This window comes from Colias eurytheme, chromosome 13 (genome assembly GCF_061535395.1).
Source record: "Colias eurytheme isolate Ceu_HAF_F1 chromosome 13, ilColEury1 Martin Lab GWU primary, whole genome shotgun sequence".
NCBI lineage: Eukaryota > Metazoa > Arthropoda > Insecta > Lepidoptera > Pieridae > Colias > Colias eurytheme.
The window spans coordinates 3,736,566-3,759,791 of NC_142992.1; the positions used below are offsets into that span (position 1 = coordinate 3,736,566).

General features: G+C 33.9%; 3 protein-coding genes across 3 annotated transcripts; 2 read left to right on the forward strand and 1 right to left on the reverse strand.

Annotated features, from left to right (window-relative positions):
* The first annotated feature begins 519 nt into the window (after nt 1–519).
* Nucleotides 520–1,794, forward strand: LOC149903301 (uncharacterized). The gene is made up of 2 exons (XM_090108908.1): nt 520–1,037; nt 1,779–1,794. Exons 1-2 carry the CDS (start codon nt 520–522, stop codon nt 1,792–1,794), a joined length of 534 nt encoding a protein of 177 aa, XP_089965034.1.
* Nucleotides 1,757–18,929, forward strand: rad50 (DNA repair protein rad50). The gene is made up of 23 exons (XM_090108643.1): nt 1,757–2,074; nt 2,938–3,121; nt 3,322–3,507; nt 3,631–3,844; nt 4,103–4,194; nt 6,565–6,774; nt 7,061–7,227; nt 10,130–10,278; nt 10,695–10,809; nt 11,190–11,296; nt 12,560–12,686; nt 13,147–13,305; nt 13,529–13,642; nt 13,769–13,966; nt 14,600–14,746; nt 15,119–15,334; nt 15,540–15,700; nt 15,894–16,128; nt 16,403–16,609; nt 16,884–17,080; nt 17,965–18,069; nt 18,200–18,316; nt 18,524–18,929. The coding sequence occupies exons 1-23, from the start codon at nt 1,820–1,822 to the stop codon at nt 18,768–18,770; spliced, it is 3,909 nt and encodes a 1,302-aa protein (XP_089964769.1). The 5' UTR covers nt 1,757–1,819; the 3' UTR covers nt 18,771–18,929.
* A 1,689-nt stretch (nt 18,930–20,618) lies between these two features.
* Cog8 (conserved oligomeric Golgi complex subunit 8) lies at nt 20,619–23,181 on the reverse strand. Its single transcript, XM_090109024.1, has 7 exons — nt 23,031–23,181; nt 22,636–22,942; nt 22,385–22,550; nt 22,005–22,100; nt 21,735–21,903; nt 21,467–21,630; nt 20,619–21,376 (listed from the first exon to the last, which is right to left on the reverse strand). The coding sequence occupies exons 1-7, from the start codon at nt 23,083–23,085 to the stop codon at nt 20,687–20,689; spliced, it is 1,647 nt and encodes a 548-aa protein (XP_089965150.1). The 5' UTR covers nt 23,086–23,181; the 3' UTR covers nt 20,619–20,686.
* Nucleotides 23,182–23,226: the final 45 nt, after the last annotated feature.

The window sequence follows — 23,226 nt, forward strand, 5'->3', positions numbered from 1 at the left end:
ACGGTAGTGTGGCCGCATACGCAATATTTACCGCGGTAATCTTCTTTGATGTGCGAAAGAATACCGCCGCCGGAGCTATTGCCTACCGCCAATTGTCATATTGATTGGCATTGTAGAATTATGGCCATAAGTCGTGGTTACACCTAGGTATTGTTAAAGTTGTAGCAATAATTATTGGCATATCACGGTAGTGTGGCCGTAGTATTATACTTGGAAATGATAAATTTTGTTTGATCCGACATAAAAATCGATGTGTAGTAGGTACACTGCGATTTTTATAGTTCTTCTGTCGGGTATCCCAAAGAGACGGTTCGGATTGGAATATAATTCCAAAAATTCGAGCACCATCGAGCGCTTTTTCATTTGACCACTCCATGTCGATACGTGCGTCGCCGGTGAGCTCATATTGCACACTGGACAAACGGTAGTGTGGCCGCATACGCAATAATTACATATTAATAATTACATATTAATAATACGCGAGCCAGTACGGCACAAATTCAGTCTCTACGGGAGGCGATGGTTGATCGCATGAACTTGTCCTTACAGGCGGTCTCCGACTGGGGCGATGCCAATCTGGTCAAGTTCAATGCGGCTAAGACCCAGGCGTGTCTATTCTCCGCTAAACGGAGTCCATTCCACCTGACTCCGAATTTTCAAGGTGTGTCCGTGCCGATAACTAACCACCTTGAGCTTCTTGGTATCACCTTAACGCCCACTCTGAACTTTGGTTCCTTCATTGAATCTAAAGCCCAAGTAGCCTCAAAAAAGCTTGGAATTCTGGCGAAGGTGAGACAGTATTTCAGCCCGGGACAGTTGCTCAACCTTTATCAAGCACAAGTCCGATCGTGCATGGAATACTGCTCTCACCTCTGGGACGGATCCGCCAAGTACCAACTGGAGGCGCTTGAGGCGATAGAGAGGCGTGCCAAGAGGCTCATAAATGACGATGACCTAGTAGGCAAAAAGCTCCAAAGCCTCGGTCACCGCCGCAGAGTGGCCAGCTTATCGGTCTTCTATCGGATACACTTTGGAGAGTGCGCTGCGGAACTGCACGATCTCGTTCCGCCATCCCCGTTCTTCCATCGATCGTCGAGGCGCACAGATTCTAGGCATCGCCATATGGTGGACGTTCCATGTACCCGGACTAAGCGGTTCGGTTCCACATTCTTTATCCGAACCGCGAGGGACTGGAACATGCTTCCTGAGTCTGTGTTCCCCGACGAGTACAATATGGGGGTCTTCAAGCGTAGAGTGAACAGGTACCTTCTAGGGAAGCGCGTTCCATCTTAGACCACATCTCAGCTTAACATCAGGCGAGATTGTGGTCAAGCGCTTCCCTATTACCAATAAAAAAAAAAAAAAAAAAATACCGCGGTAATCTTCTTTGATGTGCGAAAGAATACCGCCACCGGAGCTATTGCCTACCGCCATTTGTCATATTGATTGGCATTGTAGAATTATGGCCATAAGTCGTGGTTACACCTAGGTGTTGTTAAAGTTGTGGCAATAATTATTGGCATATCACGGTAGTGTGGCCGTAGCTTAAAGCACTACGGTTTATCAATAAACAACTGTCAACAATTCAGCATCAAACTTCAAAGACAACGACGCGGACGCCGGGAAAATAACCTTTTGTCGTGTTACAGTTCATCCGATTTTGATATTTGAATTTGTTAAAACATCGGTAATAATCAACAGACAACTGAATTTAGATCCATATAACACATCAATGTAAAGGGTAACATATTCATAATCAATAACATCATTTTTCCCAGGAATGAATTGAGTTGAGCTCGACAACATATTAAACATTACAATGGCGGGAATAAAATCTTTGGCGGTTCGAGGTATCCGCAGTTTTGGTCCTGAAGAATGTGATGAGCAAAGGATTTCTTTTGAAAAACCATTAACTTTAATACTTGGTCAAAATGGGTGCGGTAAAACAACAATAATTGAATGTTTACGATATGCTGTAACAGGTCAAATGCCTCCGGGCAGCCGAAATGAATGCTTTGTACACGATGCTAAAGTAAACAGATCCACTGAAGTAATGGGACAAGTAAAATTAAAGGTATGGAAGTTTTAATACCCAGATAGAGGGTTAATCATTTTAAAAACCTATAATATTGCATGGAGGGTAATAAAGGATAATGTATTCAATGGATTAAATGTTTATTTAGTATGTTTACATTTTACACTATATGGTTATCCAAATTCTATACAATTTAAGACAAAAAGAGACTCCATATCCAACTTCAAAATACAGTCAAAATCTGTTATAACGACATCGAAGGGACTAGTCATATTGAGTCGTAAAAACCGATAGTTGTAACAACCGGATTTGAATTTTCTCCCTTTCTTTCCAAACGGTTAAAATTGTCGAGTGTGATACACTATATTCTTTTGCCAGGTAGCTTTGAAATAATACGCGTTTTTTCTTCGATATTGATTTGTTTTCTTTTTTGCGACATGTTACAATTTTCACAGTTAACTCAACAATATGTTTTGGTGTGCCTTGTGAAAAGATAAGTAACAAACTGACTTAAGAGAAAGAGATATGACGAAGCATGCCTACTGCATGCATGTGCTTTGTTTCTAAGAATTACAAAAGACCCTAAACTTTGATTACTTTTACGATAATAGCAATTGACTATTATACCGTGCCAGATGTGGATACAGTTACCTATTCAAATTGTTTACAATACAGCAGAGCCGGTCGTTCTACAGATATAATACTCCGAAAATATTAACCAAATGTGGTCGCTTAATGCGGTATGTCGTAGTAAACAATGTCGTAAAAACCAATGTTTTCGATAAGGCGGTCATATAACATTCAGCCAGGACCTTTGATTTTGGTCAATTTAACTGGTATGTTGTTCTTAACGATGTCACCATAAACGGTTTTGACTGTAAATATGTTTTTTTTATTCTTAGATAGTGAATGCTAAAGATAAGCAACTGGAGGTGTCACGATCAATGAGAGTTACTGCACTACAAAAGAAGAAAACCAAGTTCCAGACTTTGGATTCCTTCCTCTCAGTTATAGATGAAAATGGAAAGACTAAAGATATATCTTCAAGATGCGCAGACTTAGATGTTGTTATGCATGAAGAACTGGGCAAGTTAACAATGATAATATTTATTATTTAAGTTAAGAAATAGAACATTTGTTTTTCAAAATATGGTTTATACAGAAACTTATTCATCCATAAATCATTCATGTATAATATTCCTAGATGTTTAGAATAGTAATAAAATATACACTGTAGGTATCTAATCAAAATTATGTATACACTAATAACTAATGATAATTTATAGGTGTATCAAAAGCAATATTGAATTCTGTCATATTTTGCCATCAAGAAGATTCAAGTTGGCCTTTAGACGAGGGCAAAAAGGTGAAAGAGAGGTTTGATGAGATTTTTGATGCTGATAAGTACAGTGATTGTATTGATAAGCTTAGAAAAATCAGAAAGGAATATGCTACAACACTCAAGTTACTTGGTAAGTATTTCAATTATGTAGAATATAATATAACTAATTTACTTAACATATTTTATTTAAAATAATAAAGATTTAGAGCATACATTTGTGTAAGATTTTACTATATATTTTAATAACTTTCAGAACAAGAAGTTACCTTCTTAACAGACAAGAAGCAAGAATTAGATAAAAAGAAATTAGATGTTGTCAACACGGAGTCTAGAATCTCGGAAGCCGAGTTGAAATTGAGTGAATTAACCCAAGAGCTTACTCCTATCACTGAAAAGATAACTGCCATTGTTGCATTACAAAAGAATTTAGTTTCTTTTGAGTCAAAAAAGGAAAAGATTAAGACTAGGTATGTATTTGTATTTATTTATATTGTTTGATAATCCTTTTGGCCACAAATTATAGATATAGGTTTTCTATCTGTTATATCCTTTGTATTGAAAATTTTGAGCCAATAATTTCTTCTTCCTTTGACTTATCACTTTATTTGGTGTCGGCTTCTCGCCGGGGTGGTCTTTCCTGAGTTGTCTGTTTATAATTTTAAGCCAATAATGTCCATGTTGAACACTATCACTAATAAAAATGTATGTACTATGAATAATTTCAGATTAGAACACTGCCAGACCCAAGAACAAGAGCTCAAGAAAAGCATACAAAATGTTTATGAGGGAACAACACCTGAATTACAAGAAAATATCAGTATGTCATTTATGTTTAAATTTTTTTTATTTGTATTAATATACCGCGTCTTTCCAAACTATACAAGGCCAGTACGCAACGGTGTGAAACTAATCATGTATAGTTTGGAAATAACTTTTTTACAAAGTTCTTCCAATCTATACAACAGCAGTACGCAAATACTCGCGTATACTTTGTAGTGAAGTAAGTAAGAATAGCGCTCCAAAACATACAGCGCCAGTACGCATGCGGACTAATCGTGTATGTTTCGGAGTAAGCGCGGCGTCTTTCCATTGCTCGCGTTTATAATATAATTGTATTGCTGTTTTGAAATCTATTATTAAAATGCATGTGTATTGTGTATATTATAATGTTGCGTACTGATCGTATATTTTTTGTATCGAGGATGCTTGCGTCTTCGTTCCCGACTATACTGCACAACTTACAATTGACAATAGTGCTAAAATGTAAGAATCTAATAAGTCCAGAAGAAGACGGTTGCGAGGCGACGGAGCCCCGCTTCGCGGGGCTCCTTTTTTTGTGTAGTTAAAACCAATGATATTATATATAGAAACAAGAGGTAGATACGTCATTAACGCACCAAAACTGATTCCGTGAATTGGTCCTATTTGGGACCAATGCAATCAGTCAGATTGTCACCGGTCCCAGTGAGCGCATGTGCCGATAGGTACATTAAAGTTGTCGAAAATGGCTTCCTGTGTGTTCAGAAAGTGCACGTATTCGTGCAAAAAAATAAAGAAATATAAAGGAATATCATATCACAGCAAAATATATTAAATTATTACAGTTTAAGAGCAAAAATAACAATTTACAATTCTTTATGAATGACACTTGCTTGACACGTGTATTGAAATAATGAAAGGGGTAAAACATTGCTTCAATCACTAGTGTGACAAAGCTAGCGTACACTGTGTTCAAAGATTATCATGTAGATACGATTATTGAAAATAGAACGGTTATTTTATTAATTTCGATTTGGGTAAATACTTCATTATTTTTATATTTAAATCCACACAGTGCATATAATTAACAAAATATATATCTATTTATTATATACATATATACAATGAAATCGTGATGGCAAAAATGTTTGTTTGCAAAAATGATGTTGAATATACGTATATACATTAAAGAAAAGATTATCGCTACTGACGAAAAATGCTATTTGCTTTTCTGTAAATAGCTATTGAACATAAATTTTATTTGTGTTTTAGATAAAAAAGGCTTATACTTCATCCTTTCTTTTATTTCATCCTTTTTTTTCATCTAGGCACCACTATTATTATAATTATCCTACAAGTTGGAATGATGACCTTGTACGGGTTTCGGGAACTGCCTTGAAACGAATAGCGTAAGATCGGTCCTTATGGAGTTCTATAAGGAGGACTATGCAGTATGCTCAGCAGTGGGTGTTTATCGGGTGAAATGATGATGACCGAAAACGAACACCACAGCTAGTAATAAATACTTAATACAGTTATATCTCCAAAAAAGTTTTTTTTTTTCATTTTAATACGTCATCATATTAATCAAAAAAGTAAATGAAATGAAATGTCACATTTATTTAAGCAGGAAACCTAACATCTATAACCTATAACATTGAACCTTCTGTGTCGTTAGTCTATGCCAATTACCATGACAACTATTTGTTTATTTATATTTAATTGGTGAATTCTTATGACTTTTGCTTACACCTGCGCGGAAGTGACAAACTATCTTTGTCTTTTTTGTTTATATCATTTTATTAGAGCCATCTCTCTTATACAGTCTGTCAATGTAATAAATTAAGTAAAATGAAAATTGTATTTGTGTGTGCCTGACACTGCATATGAAGCATTTTTTTTGGATATATTGTGAGTATATAACGTATCTATACATAAAATATCATTGGTTAAAACACGAACCTAACCTAACCCATAGGTAACCCTTATATCTGTTACCTATTTATTTTTCTAAGCTTACCTAATTATATTTTTATTCCATATTTTACTGAATCAATCAAGAAGAATAAAAGTAGATAGATATGGCTGTACAAGTCTTTGATTGCCTATATATTTATTATTTCGCTCAAGCGTAAGTGGTGTAGTAGCTATATTTACTTATACATATTTTGCGTACTGATCGTGTATAGTTTGGAACGAAGAAGCAAGAATCCGTGTTACAAAGTATACACGACCAGTACGCAAAATTCGTGTATATATTGTAATAACAAACTTAAAAACAACATTACAAAGTATACACGAGCAGTTTCCTATGGTTGCGTTCTGGCTATGTATAGTTTGGAAATACGCTAATATACCTAATATATCACCTAACATAAAATTAACTATTGAAATTATTCCAATAATAATGAAAACATGCTATCTTTAGACAACTATGCGGCGACAGCTAAAACTAAGCAGAAAGAACTGGAGGAATCATACAAGAAGAATACTTCATTTAATAAAGAGGAAGAGAAAATAGCTAATGAAAAAACATCCAATGAAGTGAAATTCAACAAATTAATTATGTTGGAGAGCCAAAACCAGGAGAAAATTGATAAAAGAAATTCCTCAATTGTGGAGACAGGCAAACTTGCTGGTAAGTGCAAATAATTTTAAGTCATTTACAATTGTATTTCCCCTGAAACAATCTTACACATTTCAATTTGAAGAAGTATTTTCTTTAGATTCTTATTTGCAATACATTAGAAAAAGAGGAACATTGTCTCACCTATAGTTATGGTGTTTAATAGTAATTAATAATAGTAAAATTACCTTAATCTTTAAAGAATTTTTAATTTCTTCTTCTTAATCACTTCAGCAACTAAAACTTAAAACAAATGTGTATAGAATAGAATAAAAACAACAAAATTGTCTACAAACAGATCTAGAAATTGAGAAGGTGGAAACAGACGAAGACGCACAGAAAGGCATGAACACAATCACCCAAAAGATTAAGGAACTGCAGGACGACCTCAAGGAGCAGAAGGGGCTGGCCGATGAAGAAGAAAAGAAGTTCCAGCATCATGTGGACCAGAGCAGGGATGCTTTGGTAAGTAATAAATATAATAAGGGCCGATTTTTCAATCGTTGGTTAAAATTTATCCGTCCAATAAAGTATTACACGAACATTTTAAAACGTCACCTGTATACTGTCAAATACAGACAAATCTATACATCTATACATCTATACAATCTATACAAATATTATAAAGAGGAAAGGTTTGATTTTTTGTTTGTTTGTATGAATTGAATAGGCTCCGAAACTACTTGGCAGATTTGAAAAATTCTTTCACTGTTGGAAAGCTACATCATTTCTGAGTGACATAGGCTAGGTTTTATCCCGGAAATCCCACGGGAACGGGAACTATGCGGGTTTTTTTTTGAAAACGCGGGCGAATCCGCAGGCGGAAAGCTAGTATAATATATTTTTGAAATGATAGTTTAATACGTTATTCGATGAATAAGTTTTAACCAAGGATTGAAAAATCAGCCCTAAATGCAACTGTAATTACTTGTATGGTTGTGAACTTGTGACAGAACCTGTTTATCTAAAATATCATCATTGAGTTACTAATTCTATTGGAGGTGATGGAATTTTTTTTAAGTATGTTGTTGGGTGTTATAGGTTGGCTTTATAGTCCATTGAATGAGTCCCTCCAAAGGGGGTCCAGAGTGCGTGAGTTAGTAACGTAAGATGTTTCTTCGGAAACATGTCAAGAGTCCCTAGGTAATAAACATACTAAAACCCCGGGCCACTAGGAGGAGCCCCGGAGTGGGGGGAGGGGGGAAATGGGTCCATTTTTTCATTTTTCGCTTAAATCTCAAAAACGGTACATGTTAGAGAAAAACTTTCAAGGAAAAATTGAAAGGCCATAAAATTATCTACAAGTTGTACCTGAATCATTTTTTCCTATATCCTACCGTTTCTGAGTTATACGCAGTAAAACATGATTTTGGCTCAAACAATTTCCACATCAATCGATCAAAAAATATTTCTTTCTTCCAAAAAACTCAAATGTGCAACTTGTGACCAGTACTGATAGATTGCTCTTAATTAGGTCTATAATTGGTAAAATAAACACATTCCTCCATGGAAGCCTTTAGGAGGAATCGATTGTCAAAATATTATAATATGGTAGTTTGAGTTACTGAACTTGATCTTTTTATTTTTTTCTTCCAAAAAACTCAAAAGTGCAACTTGTGACCGGTACAGATAGATTGCTCATAATTAGGTCTATCATTGCTAAAAATACCAGATCCCACCACGGAGGCGTTTACGGGGAATTGAATTTTATCAGGGTAGTTACGATACATGAACTTTTTATTTTTTTTCTTCCAAAAAGCTCAAAAGTGCAACTTGTGACCGGTACAGATAGATTGCTCATAATTAGGTCTATCATTGATAAAAATACCAGATTCCACCATGGAAACGTTTACGGGGAATTGAATTTTATTAGGGTAGTTAGTTAAAAAGTTCATGTATCGTAACTACCCTAATAAAATTCAATACCTCCTAAACGCCTCCATGGTGGAATCTGGTTTTTTTATCAATGATAGACCTAATTATGAGCAATCTATCGGTACCGGTCACAAGTTGCACTTTTGAGTTTTTTTGGAAGAAAAAAAATATAAAGTTCAAGTATCGTATCTACCCTAATAAAATTTAATTCCCCGTAAACGCCTCCGTGGTGGAATCTAGTATTTTTATCAATGATAGACCTTATTATGAGCAATCTATCTGTACCGGTCACAAGTTGCACTTTTGAGTTTTTTGGAAGAAAAAAATAAAAAGATCAAGTTCAGTAACTCAAACTACCCTAATATAATATTTTGACAATCGATTCCTCCTAAAGGCTTCCATGGAGGAATGTGTTTATTTTACCAATTATAGACCTAATTAAGAGCAATCTATCACACCGGTCACAAGTTGCACTTTTGAGTTTTTTGGAAGAAAAAAATAAAAAGATAAAGTTCAGTAACTCAAACTACCCTAATATAGTATTTTGACAATCGATTCCTCCTAAAGGCTTCCATGGAGGAATGTGTTTATTTTACCAATTATAGACCTAATTAAGAGCAATCTATCAGTATTGGTCACAAGTTGCACTTTTGAGTTTTTTTGGAGAAAAAAAATAAAAAGTTCAAGTATCGTAACTACCCTAATAAAATTCAATTCCCCGTAAACGCCTCCGTGGTGGAATCTGGTATTTTTATCAATGATAGACCCAATTATGAGCAATCTATCTGTACCGGTCACAAGTTGCACTTTTGAGTTTTTTGGAAGAAAAAAATAAAAAGATCAAGTTCAGTAACTCAAACTACCATATTATAATATTTTGACAATCGATTCCTCCTAAAGGCTTTCATGGAGGTATGTGTTTATTTTACCAATTATAGACCTAATTAAGAGCAATCTATCAGTACCGGTCACAAGTTGCACATTTTAGTTTTTTGGAAGAAAGAAATATTTTTTGATCGATTGATGTGGAAATTGTTTGAGCCAAAATCATGTTTTACTGCGTATAACTCAGAAACGGTAGGATATAGGAAAAAATGATTGAGGTCCAACTTGTAGATAATTTTATGGCCTTTCAACTTTTCCTTGAAAGTTTTTCTCTAACATGTACCGTTTTTGAGATTTAAGCGAAAAATGAAAAAATGGACCCATTTCCCCCCTCCCCCCACTCCGGGGCTCCTCCTAGTGGCCCGGGGTTTTAGTATGTTTATTACCTAGGGACTCTTGACATGTTTCCGAAGAAACATCTTACGTTACTAACTCACGCACTCTAGAACTTTTTATTCAACGGACTATTATACATAAACACACATAAAAAATAATTTTCATCATCATTTAATTCTTAAAATAACAAAATTATACACAATTATAATTGATCATAATATTCAAGTAAGATAATTTTATATACAACTTTAATATTACTATGTTTATACAGTCTAGACAAAAAGAAAAGATATCAAACAAAGAAGAGGATATTCAAACAAATAAGAAGGATATGGCGAAAATTGAAAAACAAATTACAGATGTGAATAAATCAAAGCAGAGATTAGAAACTGTTGAGGCAAAACTGAAGACTGCTGAAGAGTAAGTACATTTTACTTTTTGAAGTTAACTTCTTTAGGCGTGTTGAGAGTAAAATTTCAAGGTTGCGTCATGGCAATGCTGTCACGTCTTGGAGTAAGGCGACGATTTTGGTATCTTGAATCTAGCCAAAGAAGTAAATGTGTGCTCGCCACACACGCTGTTTTTTTTTAATATTGTGTATTTTTTGAAGGAAACATTTTACTGACAGACAACCACAGACTATACTTTATTCAATTGTCATTTATTTTAAATCCCAGGTGAAAATTGATGCTGATTTACTTATTGCCAATAATTTTTTAAGAGATCAAAATCAATTTTAATTTTCAGATATTTTTTTATCTCATAACAATTACATTTACCTTCCCAATTACTTCTATAATATTTGTTATTCTTACATTAATTTATATACTTTATAGGGACTTTGAACGGATCCAAAATGAACTCAATACTGAAGAGAAGCAAAAGGAAATAAATGAAAATGAAAAACTCATTGAAACTAATGAGCAAGAGCTGGAAGTATTAAATGATAAGGTACAATTATTTTTATCTATACTAATATTATAAAGCTGAAGAGTTTGTTCGTTTGAACGCGCTGATCTCGGGAACGACTGGTCCGATTTGCAAAATTCTTTCGGTATTAGATAGCCCGTTTACACAGAAACAAATTGGTTTTCTTGAAAATCCTCAATAATATATCTTATAATATCTATATATCATCACGGTTAGACCAACAGGAGCGGAGCCACGCGGGTGAAATCGCGCGGCACAGCTAGTTATATATCCAATAATATATTAACTTACTTACATTGTATAAGTTTTCTTTTCATATGTTTTATATACAATATAAATTTCTCATTACTAACATAATATAATTCAAGTAAGTATAATGTAACAATCAAAATTATTTCCAGGTAACAAAACTACAAAAACAAACAGCAAAAATTAAGGAGCGGGATATGATTGAGGAATCATTGAAACAAAAAGAAAAACAATTGACAGTTTTAAAGAACAAACACAAGTATGTAAATAGTTATAGCTTTGTTATTTTCACATTTAAGAACCCATACTTTATTTATTCAAATTCAAACAATGTAAACTTCTATACTTAAACCATAAACCAAGAAATATTGTGAGAGTCAGAGGCGGCTCGCCCTAAGGAGCGCTGGTGCAGTGAACTCCCATAAATAATTATAATAAAATCATACTCCTTAATTTCATTATTAATATTAATTATTACTATTTAAAATCAATCGTAATCGTAAAAAACTACTGTCAATACCAATGAATATATCCATCATTCCATCATTCCATACACCTGAATAATACTGTATTATACAGTAACGCGCGAAGCGGTGCGCTCACGATTGCGCTCCAATGAAAAAATATTTAGTACATTTCCTAATACGAAATCCAATAGGAGTGAAAGAGAGGGTTTGCCAGTGGCCTGCGCGCGTGAAACAGAAGATTTTCTATGGAAAGATAGCAAAATTCGGAGCGCCGCTCCCGCAAACGTTGCCGGTTCGTTTTTACCGCCGCGCCTGGGCGCCCGTACACAGGACAGCGATTTCGCGCGATGTTGCCACTCTCTAAATTTTAAACAAACACTCGACTCTCGAGTCAACTTCAATGCACGCGCGCGAATGCAAATTCGGGAATTTTCTAATTAAAATCATAAGATACGTGATGAAATAGTCTGTAGTTATCAGTATAATTTGTGAGTGTGAAAATGAACAATTATAATGTGGCGTTCATTAAAAAGTGTGTTAAAACGTTACAAATTCGGCTTGAATTGAAAGCTAAGGGACTGCCACGGCCTGAACTTGGCCTTAGGCAAAAATGTACGACAAAAACGAAAACATATACGCGTGTGTTTAAATCCGATGAATATTATGTGAAAACACCGTGGTTGTGTGGTTGTGACAGACATTTACGAATGTCTTGTCGCTTTAAGTAGATATTTTTGCACACCAAAAAGAAAGACATATGTATTTCCTTTATAAGTAATTTTTTTGATAAATGTACTGCTTTACACCATGTATTTTCAGTGTTTTATTTCAAGTGAACACCCATAAAATTTTGTCACGAGCCGCCTCTGGTGAGAGTTATTGTAGAAATTCCTTCTTATCTGAAACTACAGATCCCATTTTCAATTTCTGATATTCAACCAATTTACCAACAGAAATGCATATGATTAGCATAATAATTCATGAATCTCAGAAAAAATATGTAAATTTTAAGGGAAGATAGATGAACTTTTACTTATACTAATATTTTATTCCAGGGAGAATTTAACTGAACTATTAGGAGACATTCAAAATAATTACGCTGTATCTGTGAACAAATTGGAATGTGAACTTAGATCTGAAGTAGATTCAGCGAAACAGAAGATCAAAGAGAAACAAATGGAAGTATGTATATTTTATAATTTAATATTTTACCTGCTTTATTATCAAATACTTTATTTAGTTCATTAAAAAAGTAGAATTTATTTATTTATTATGTACCATAAATTTTAACTGTTGAATATAAATTACGCCATACAAAGAAAAAACACTTCTGAAGTGTTATTTAACAATACTTATTCATATATTTCAAAACATGTTTCATTTTTCTATTTGAATTGTCAAACAAAAAAGGAAATACTATTAAAGATTTTTGCATAAACAAAGGGCATTTTTAAGCTATTGCATAGCTTCTATCGCGGGCCTTGAACGCGGGGACCGAATCCAGAAATTCCATAACGAAAAAACCTCACGCTCCCCACGCACGACTTGAAGGCACGCTATGCAAATGCAATAGCTTTACCGCGGCAGTCCCCGAGTACCACACTTTTTTTTTTTTTATTTTAAAATATCATCTCAATTTCAGATAACTCGTCTAGAAGCCGATCGTAAGCACGCCCGCGACCAACTGAATGAGCGAAAAGCGGAACTCACAAAAGCAGAGGATCAAATGTATAAAGCTTGTGGCACACAGACGTACGATGCTACGCTGGCTAAAGTAACCGCCACTGTGGAAAAACTTCAGGTATTTTTTTTGTTTAATTACTTGTTTCAAAGGAAGTGACAATAAGGGCGAAATTAGTTGAAATGTGTTAATTTTTGTAAAAAATTTTTGTGTAACAATTTATAAGTTAAATTTAGTTTTGATTTCCAACGCAATATATTTACAAAATAATGGTACAGAATTCTACAGAAAATACATTTGCGTAAATAAACTTAATATCATCCTAATACATTCGTTTTTACAGGATGAACAAAATGTTCTACAATCATCAATGTTTATAATAGCTAAGTATAAAAATCAACTGAAGGACAATAACTGCTGCCCACTGTGCAACCGAGGATTTGATACAGACACGGAGGTTTGTTATACTTAAGTACATACATTTAAAAACTATAATTTTCAAAAAAAATATAATTTAGTAAAAAATATGTATATTTTATACCAGTTGTTATATCGATTTTATATTAAAATCTACTATTTTTAGGTATCAGATCTCATAACACAATTAACAACACAAGTGATGAATGTACCGGCCAAGCTTGAAAAAGTAACAGAGGAATTACAGAAGTCCTCTGCAAAGAAAGATGATTTGCTCAGTATGAAGTCGCTCAATGAGAGAATTATCAACCTCAAAGATAAGGAGATACCGAAGTTGGAGAAACGTCTTAGCGATATTGACACTGTAAGTTGTTTCTTTTAGATGGCTTATAAGTTAAGTCATAGGTAATAGTTAATCTAATGGTATTTCCTATTTGCATAAGCAGGATGAGATGCAACACAACAATATTGTGATATTCAACATAACTAAGTCAATATTGCATGTTATAATAATTATTCTAAACATTATCATGAATAAATAATTGACACAGATATACATTACAGGAAGATAATGTTCTTTAATTTTGTATTTACATCTTTATTATCTATATGTATAGATAGACTTTTAAAATTACGAGTTACATACACTATTATATTATTTCTCATAAAATTACAACCTGCCTGCATGAGATTGTTCATAAGCAATAAGGTCTCAGTACTTAACCTTATTTACATATAAGTTAAATGGTGTACACTGTACAATAAAAAAAAATGTGTGCGTGAACTAGTGTACACACGTAAGAAGTGAAACTTCTTTATGACCTTATTTTTCAAAAAATAATTTACTTTATGCAACTTTACAGAAATAACTACGTCAATCACGCGTTGTAGGGATAAAAACAAGATGGCGCGTAACGGAAAAATGTTACACTAAATTTTTTTCCAACCCCCATAAAAAAGTATCACTTCAAAAAGTAAAATAAATAAATGATTTCAGAAAATATCCAGTGCTACAGAGGAAACGGACGAGCTATCTATGACCATGATAGAGCCGGAGAAGCGCTTGCAAACCGCGCGAGCACTCGCCGGCGACATGCCGCTGTTGGACCGCTTCACTAACGAGCTGAAAACCGCTAATAAAGATGTGAGATCATATCATTTTTATAAATTCTTTTAAATAAATGTTTTTTTAGGTTGTTTGGAATTATAAGGATTTGCATTCTTATTCTTATGTTTTTAAAATAACTCCCATATAATAAGTTCTCTAAATTTAAGTTGTTTAAATTCATAAGAAATTACGATTCGGAAAGGAATCTATCTTTATACGAAATAATCATTGTAGACTGACTGACAATATTTATATAGTTATTTATGTTTTTAACCGACTTTTTAAGTACCAAAGAAAAGGAAAAGTAAATTTTTTAACAGCACTGCACCACATTTTCATAACAAAATTCATTAGCAAAATATGTAAGCATATTTTTCTGCCCCTTAAAAAGATTGTTTTGACAAACAGCTAGAAGCAATAAAAGCGCAATGCACGGACATAATAACGGACATAACGCTCGACGAAGCGACAACGCAGCAAACGTCGGTGCGGCAACGTCTCTCCGCGTTGCGAGCGCAAATCAAGAGCGCGCAAACTGCGCTCAACGCACACAACAAGAAACTGCATAATGCCACTGAGAAGAAGATCAAGTTGAAAGAGGAAGTCGTTAATATTCAGAAGAAGGTATTTTTTGTCTAATCTAATATTTAATAAATACGGCACTTTTTTGATTCCTGTAGAAAATCTCGTAAATTGTTTTTATTAAAATTCTTATATTATGCTATTTTCTCATCAATCAAGCGACCTCGCGACATCGTATCGATCAACATATGTATTTTTCTCATTTTACTTTCAAGATATTGATAAAATGTCCATTTCCTATATTAAGGTTCAAGATCTAGTCAACCTGCAAGAAAACCTGAAGACAATGGAAGAAAACAAAGAGAAATATTTGGTTGAATTAAAAGAACTGCAAGAAGGTATCGCGCCGCTCGAAGCCGATCTCAAAGAGAAACAAAATGCAAAGAATGAGGTCGTTAAAAAGAATAGGTGAGTGATTTATTGATATTTCTCCATTTTTATTGTAAGTTATAACACCTTTGCACGTTTAACATTTGTATATTTTGATAATCATTATTTGAATACATTTTAGTATTTAAAATATTAAAGCCAAATTTGTTAAAAAACATTGAATTATGTGTTTTTGTATATTATATTGTTTTAATGCTAATAAACCTTTCAGAAACGAAATAGATATAAAAAATAATTACATAATGAAAGTCGTAAACGCGTTCGACAAAGTGAAGATCATAGACTTGGAGATTCGTCAACATAAGGAGCGAAACATCCAGAAGAAAATGGACGAAATTAAGGAAGCAAATGAGAAGTTGATGGAAAAACAGAAACAGATTATGGTCGACCGCGATGTTCTCACTAAGAAGATAGATAGCTTGAGGGATGAGCTTGCTAAACAGGAAGTATGTTGAAATACGTCTTAAATATTTATGTAATATATAATGTAATTTGAATTTTATTATTTTGTTTATATATTAGTCTATAGCACGTAATATTATTCTCTGGATCGTCTATCTCTATTTTTTTGGTACACATAATTCACAAGATATCACACAGACTCTTAAGCCATGTGCTTATAAAACTATACAAGTTTATCACTGTATAGTTTATGTGATAAAGTTCTTTTGAAATAAAAATGGTGAAGAGTACGTAAACCAATTTCTCTTTTTTTAACAGATATACAAACGTAATTTAGACGATAACTTAAAACTACGTAAAGCGCAAACCGAAATCGAGAATTGTGAGAAAGAGTTGGCGGAAATCAACGAGAAACTGAGCGGAGTTAATACGGAGATGTTGTCGCAGAAAGAGGAACTGATTTCCAAACAGACTAAGATATTTAGAGAGAAAGCGCAGACTGAGGGCATGTTGGGAGAGATGAAGGTAATGTGAATTTAAATATGTTTTTTTTTAATGGTCCAATTTTGTAATAATATAGGTTGGTGATAAATATCTATTGAATAATTTTAATTTGTTTTTATTTTTTTCATTTCAAGTTATACTTAATTATCTTACAATGCGCTAGTTTATTAAAATCGAAATAAAAGCAAATTGTAATAAAATTTCATGTAGGTATACAAATTTTCGACATTTTTCAATCTAACTGTATTTACATTTTTACGGCGACACACGCCTCACATCTCTCTACGTATCACAGGCGAGCCTGAAGCAGTTCCGCGCGGAGCTGAAGGCGAGCGGCAACGCGGGCGTGGAGGCGCGCCACCGCGAGCGGCTGTGCTCGCTGCACGTGACGCGCGCCGTGGACCGCGACGCGCGCGACCTGCTCGCCGCGCTCGACCGCTGCCTGCTGCAGTTCCACCGCGACAAGATGGAGAACATCAACCTCATCATACGGTACGGTACCACAGAATACATAATAGTAGCTAAACGCTACAGAACGGACGCTCTCCGCCGCCCGCTAAAATTAAACACTTACCTCACCCCGCACGATCAGGCTAATAATGGTCCGCATTTTTCTGCAAGGACGACACGCAACGAAGATTGACAACATTAATCAAATTGACTTAAAGTAATTTTATTATTTTGGATTCGTGATTATCGTTTTTCGTAGAAAATGGTTAGATATTGTGCTGTTTACGGATGTATTTCATCAGAAAAACGCGATTTTTTTTTACGCTAGTCACAAATGTGCCAACCATAAAGCGTTAACACACACATTTGCAGTCTCTACAGTGTGACTGTCAAAACGATAATTTTGTATGGAGTGTCCGGGGTGTGACGGTACATCCGCTCGCTGCACGTGCACCGCGTAGACAGGTGATGTGCAGTGTATGCACTAAACACGTTTATTACGTTATAATCACCATGATATGGTGGAACCTGGTTATGTATTGAGCTAGACTTAGAGCGTATACGCACTATGCGGTTAGCCGCATTGTGGGTAGCCGTCCGGCTGACCGCAAGCACAATTATGTACGTAATATTCATTTCTATGCGCACTGTGCGGTCTGCGGTAGCCGCATCGCAGTGCGCATAGAAATGAATATTACGTACATAATTGTGCTTGCGGCTACCCGCAATGCGGCTACCCGCATAGTGCGTATACGCTCTAAGACTAAGGAATATGCATCTCATATCGACCTGTGAGTTATATGAATGTTGTCACTTGTGAGTTATATGAATGTTGTCACAAAGACAGAAATCTGTTACGCTGTTTGTATAACACGGCTTAAAGCAATAATATTATTAATAAAAGCAATTTTTTTTACCTGTTACAGTGAAATGTGGAGAAAAATATACAGAGGAAATGATATCGACTATATAGAAATTAAAACCGAGGGTACTATGAATGCTGACTCTGATCGTCGTAAATATGATTACAGGTATGTATGGTGCAAGTGTATATGACCAAAGGATTTTTTTTTAAGAAATTTAGTCATCAAATTTTATTTTATTATAATAATAAGATTTTTTCAATAGTATATCTTGATATAAAACGTTTTTTTATCACAGGGTAGTCCAATGTAAAAATGGTGTTGAAATAGACATGCGTGGGCGCTGCAGTGCGGGACAGAAGGTGCTAGCCTGCCTCATCATACGTCTGGCTTTAGCTGAAACATTTAGCTCCAAGTGAGTTTCAGCCTTTATTTTAACTGAATTGTATAAATAAGAGATTCGTTTGTATATCCTCACAAAGATTTTGTGGCAACTGTTTTTATTGATATAATAATATACCTATGGATAGTTCATTTGAATAATAAAAAAATTGTATAACAAAGATGCTATGAGTTTTTAGATTTGACACAAAAAATAATTATTTATTAAATAACATTACAGATTCGGTATCCTCGCGCTAGATGAGCCGACAACGAATTTAGATCAAGAGAACATTCACAGTTTGTGTTCTGCTCTCGGAGAAATAGTTCAAGAGAGAATGACCCAGAAGAACTTCATGTTTATAATCATCACCCACGACAGGGAGTTCATCGAATCTCTGGGAAATATAGATAAAGTCACACATTATTACGAAGTTTCCAGAAATGAAGAAGGAAAATCTAGAATTAAGAAAATCAGATTTACATAAAAAAATCATAATGTTCATTTCATTCCAACATCTTACTGTAAGATGATTATCGGAGAAAATATCTATAAAATGCCTTAAATTTCATTTATAACACAATATTTTTATTTTATAAGAATAATTAATAAAACAATTTTTTAGTTAATAATAAACAGTTTTATTTCATAACCTGATAACTTATTAGTCCATTGAATGAGTCCCTCCAAGGGGGGTCTAGAGTGCGTGAGTTAGTAACGTAAGATGTTTCTTCGGAAACATGTCAAGAGTCCCTAGGTAATAAACATACTAAAACCCCGGGACACTAGGAGGAGCCCCGGAGTGGGGGGAGGGGGGGAATGGGTCCATTTTTTCATTTTTCGCTTAAATCTCAAAAACGGTACATGTTAGAGAAAAACTTTCAAGGAAAAGTTGAAAGGCCATAAAATTATCTACAAGTTGTGCCTAAATCATTTTTTCCTATATCCTACCGTTTCTGAGTTATGCGCAGTAAGAAATGATTTTGACTCGAAACAATTTCCCCATATCGAACAAAAAATATTTATTTCTTCCAAAAAACTCAAAAGTGCAACTTGTGACCGGTACAGATAGATTGCTCATAATTAGGTCTATCATTGGTAAAATAAACACATTCCTCCATGGAAGCCTTTAGGAGGAATCGATTGTCAAAATATTATATTAGGGCAGTTTGAGTTACTGAACTTGATCTTTTTATTTTTTTCTTCCAACAACTCAAAAGTGCAACTTGTGACCGGTACTGATAGATTGCTCTTAATTAGGTCTATCATTGATAAAAATACCAGATTCCACCACGGAAGCGTTTACGGGGAATTGAATTTTATCAGGGTAGTTACGATACTTGAATTTTTTATTTTTTTTCTTCGAAAAAACTCAAAAGTGCAACTTGTGACCGGTACAGATAGATTGCTCATAATTAGGTCTATCATTGATAAAAATACCAGATTCCACAATGGAGGCGTTTACGGGGAATTGAATTTTATTAGGGTAGTTAGTTAAAAAGTTCAAGTATCGTAACTACCATAATAAAATTCAATACCTCCTAAACGCCTCCGTGGTGGAATCTGGTTTTTTTATCAATGATAGACCTAATTATGAGCAATCTATCGGTACCGGTCACAAGTTGCACTTTTGAGTTTTTTTGAAGAAAAAAAATAAAAAGTTCAAGTATCTTAACTACCCTAATAAAATTCAATTCCCCGTAAACGCCTCCGTGGTGGAATCTAGTATTTTTATCAATGATAGACCTAATTATGAGCAATCTATCTGTACCGGTCACAAGTTGCACTTTTGAATTTTTTGGAAGAAAAAAATAAAAAGATCAAGTTCAGTAACTCAAACTACCCTAATATAATATTTTGACAATGGATTCCTCCTAAAGGCTTCCATGGAGGAATGTGTTTATTTTACTAATTATAGACCTAATTAAGAGCAATCTATCTGTACCGGTCACAAGTTGCACTTTTGAGTTTTTTGGAAGAAATAAATATTTTTTGATCGATATGGGGAAATTGTTTCGAGTCAAAATCATTTCTTACTGCGCATAACTCAGAAACGGTAGGATATAGGAAAAAATGATTTAGGCACAACTTGTAGATAATTTTATGGCCTTTCAACTTTTCCTTGAAAGTTTTTCTCTAACATGTACCGTTTTTGAGATTTAAGCGAAAAATGAAAAAATGGACCCTTTCCCCCCCTCCCCCCACTCCGGGGCTCCTCCTAGTGTCCCGGGGTTTTAGTAAGTTTATTATCTAGGGACTCTTGATATGTTTCCGAAGAAACATCTTACGTTACTAACTCACGCACTCTAGAACTTTTTATTCAATGGACTATTTCCCTAATATAAATATATTATACAAATTATTTATTATAATAATTATTAATTATTATTGATACAAAGTCAATTACATAGAAAAACCTGTGATATTATTTAACGGTTGACATAATTTTGCTTGATCTATGTACAGGATTTTACTTTCTTGAAGAACAGTAAGAGTAACACCTAGCGTTTCGGCTATTTGTGATGGAGGAAAAGAAATCGACAAACATTTGGATATATATGGCACTAAATCTTCAGTAAAACAAACACAAAACGAACTATAATTTTGTCTCTCAATATCAGTAAAAGCTTGTTGCTCTCTGTGATAAAATGAAATAAGAATCTGTACAGCTTTTTCAAATGATTTCCGAAAACCATTATAAACATCCTTTACGAGATTTAATGGCGCTGTTACTCTCATTGAATTCAGAACATTTAATAAGCCATTACAATACTCAGCTAAAGGATAATAATCTAGTAAAATTTCCGGAGGACCAGATGCTAGGTTTTCATTTATTGGTCTTGGTACATTTTTTATACTAGCAACTTTGTATGTTTTCATGTATAGTTCAAAATTGTTATCAGCCTTCTCTATGCCAGCATTAAATTGCATCAAAACATTGTTCCTGAATAAAGGAGTAAGCACACATCTCAAATCGGCTCCCACCCTTCCAAATGACAAGCACAAATACATACACTGGTTTAATAATGACTCAAAGCTTGTCTCATCTTCTTTGTGTAAGTTTTGATTTAGAGTATTTGCTAATTCTTCAACCTGTGAGGAAAACAATTATTAATAGTTATATAATAATAACAAAAATAGTCAAATATTTATATTTATGTTTAATATAAGATTTTCTCCTACCTTTTGCTTTAACCAGCAAGACAGTGCACTAGTTCCACTTAATTCATCATCTCTGACTTTGGACTCTTGGGAGTCAGATAAAAATATAGATTTGTGTTGAGTAAGAACATTGAATAAATGAATCCTGTGCAGTTCAACAATTCTTCTTAGCAATTTATCAGGGGCTAAAAAAAATATATTTAGCATGTATTAGTAACATAATAAGTTATAAATAAAATTCAAATGGTAAAATATTCATTTAAAAAAATAGTATTGTATTTCAACTTACATTCTGTACTCTTAGCATCTTCTAGAGCTTTTTCAAACCATGCATTCCTGGCTTTAAGAAAATGTAAATGCAAGCCATCTGAAGTGGCGTTTTTGTTCCCATTGGTATAATTTTGTTCCTCCTCAGTGGATTTGAATACAATATTGGCTCGTCGCAAATAACCCAAAATCTGTATTAAATAACAAAAAATGAGTAAGAACATTCAAATATTTTTTTTTTACTAAGAGCAAATTTTTCATTAAAAAATCATGCAACAGTGAATCTACTTACTTGCAAACACTGTGGTAATGGTAAATCATAATGCAGTTGATTGAAAAGATGATACAAAGTTTCATACCATAAAGTCATGATTTCCCTAGTAGTATTCTAAAAAGTAAAATATATTTTTAATTATACTGATAGTAAACATTCAAATCAAAAGAGTAACATAATATATTATATGAACACTCTGTTTCATGACAAAACTGACCACTCATATCTAGTTACAAATAAAGACAATTAATATACTGAATTTTCTAATATAAGCTTAATGCTTTAAACTTTGAAATGTAATATTTACTGAGTACATTTCTCATTGGTATATATTTACCTCCTAGGGGTTGGACAACAATTAATAACTAGTTACTCATTATAGCAATGTTAATAATTACCTGAACAATTGGAATATTTGAATATCTCTTTGATAAATTCCGTACAAATGTGAATATATCAAGCGCACTCTCATAGTCCTCTGAATTTAAGGCTTCTCTCATTAAAGATGGCAATTCTAAGAGTTCAAGCAATTTATCACTTTGATTCCTGATGTTACTATATTGTCTGAAACAGTTTTTAAGTGTAATTATAATGTTATGTAAATAATAACTTATGCATTATATTTAAAAAAAAGTCATGAATAGCTTACTTTTTGTCTTCCACTATGTCCGAAGCAGCTTGTGAGAATTTTTCACATTCTGTCACAAAAGTTGGTGTTGTTTCCAAAAATACTGCTAAAGAATCTTTTGATTTGCCAAGATCTTTCATTATTGTTCGCGATATCTCAGCCGTTTCAACGAAGGTTTTGTAGTTTGTGAAAGCCAAATCTTGTGTTTGCTCGGTTAAATGTTTCATTTCATCAGTTAAACGCTCAGGTTCTTTGGCAATTTGTTCCCAATTTTGGGAACCAATCTTTTTTATATAATCGGATATATCCGAGAAATATTCAGCATTTTCTAAAAGCAAATTAAAATAGATGATTCGTGTTAAATAGCCTCAACGAATAGTTCAACCTAGTTAGTATATATTACTGTGAAGGTTTACCTGTGGAAGAATTCGGAAATAATAATTGACACAATTCTCTTAATTCTTGTGCCATTATACTAATAAATGAAATAAATTTGTATTAACTGTATTAAATTTTCTGTATTTACGCAAAATTGCTTGTTTACGTGTTTTATTGACATCCGACTACCTACAACTCGGACCTACAATCTGACAATTATTATAATAATGACAA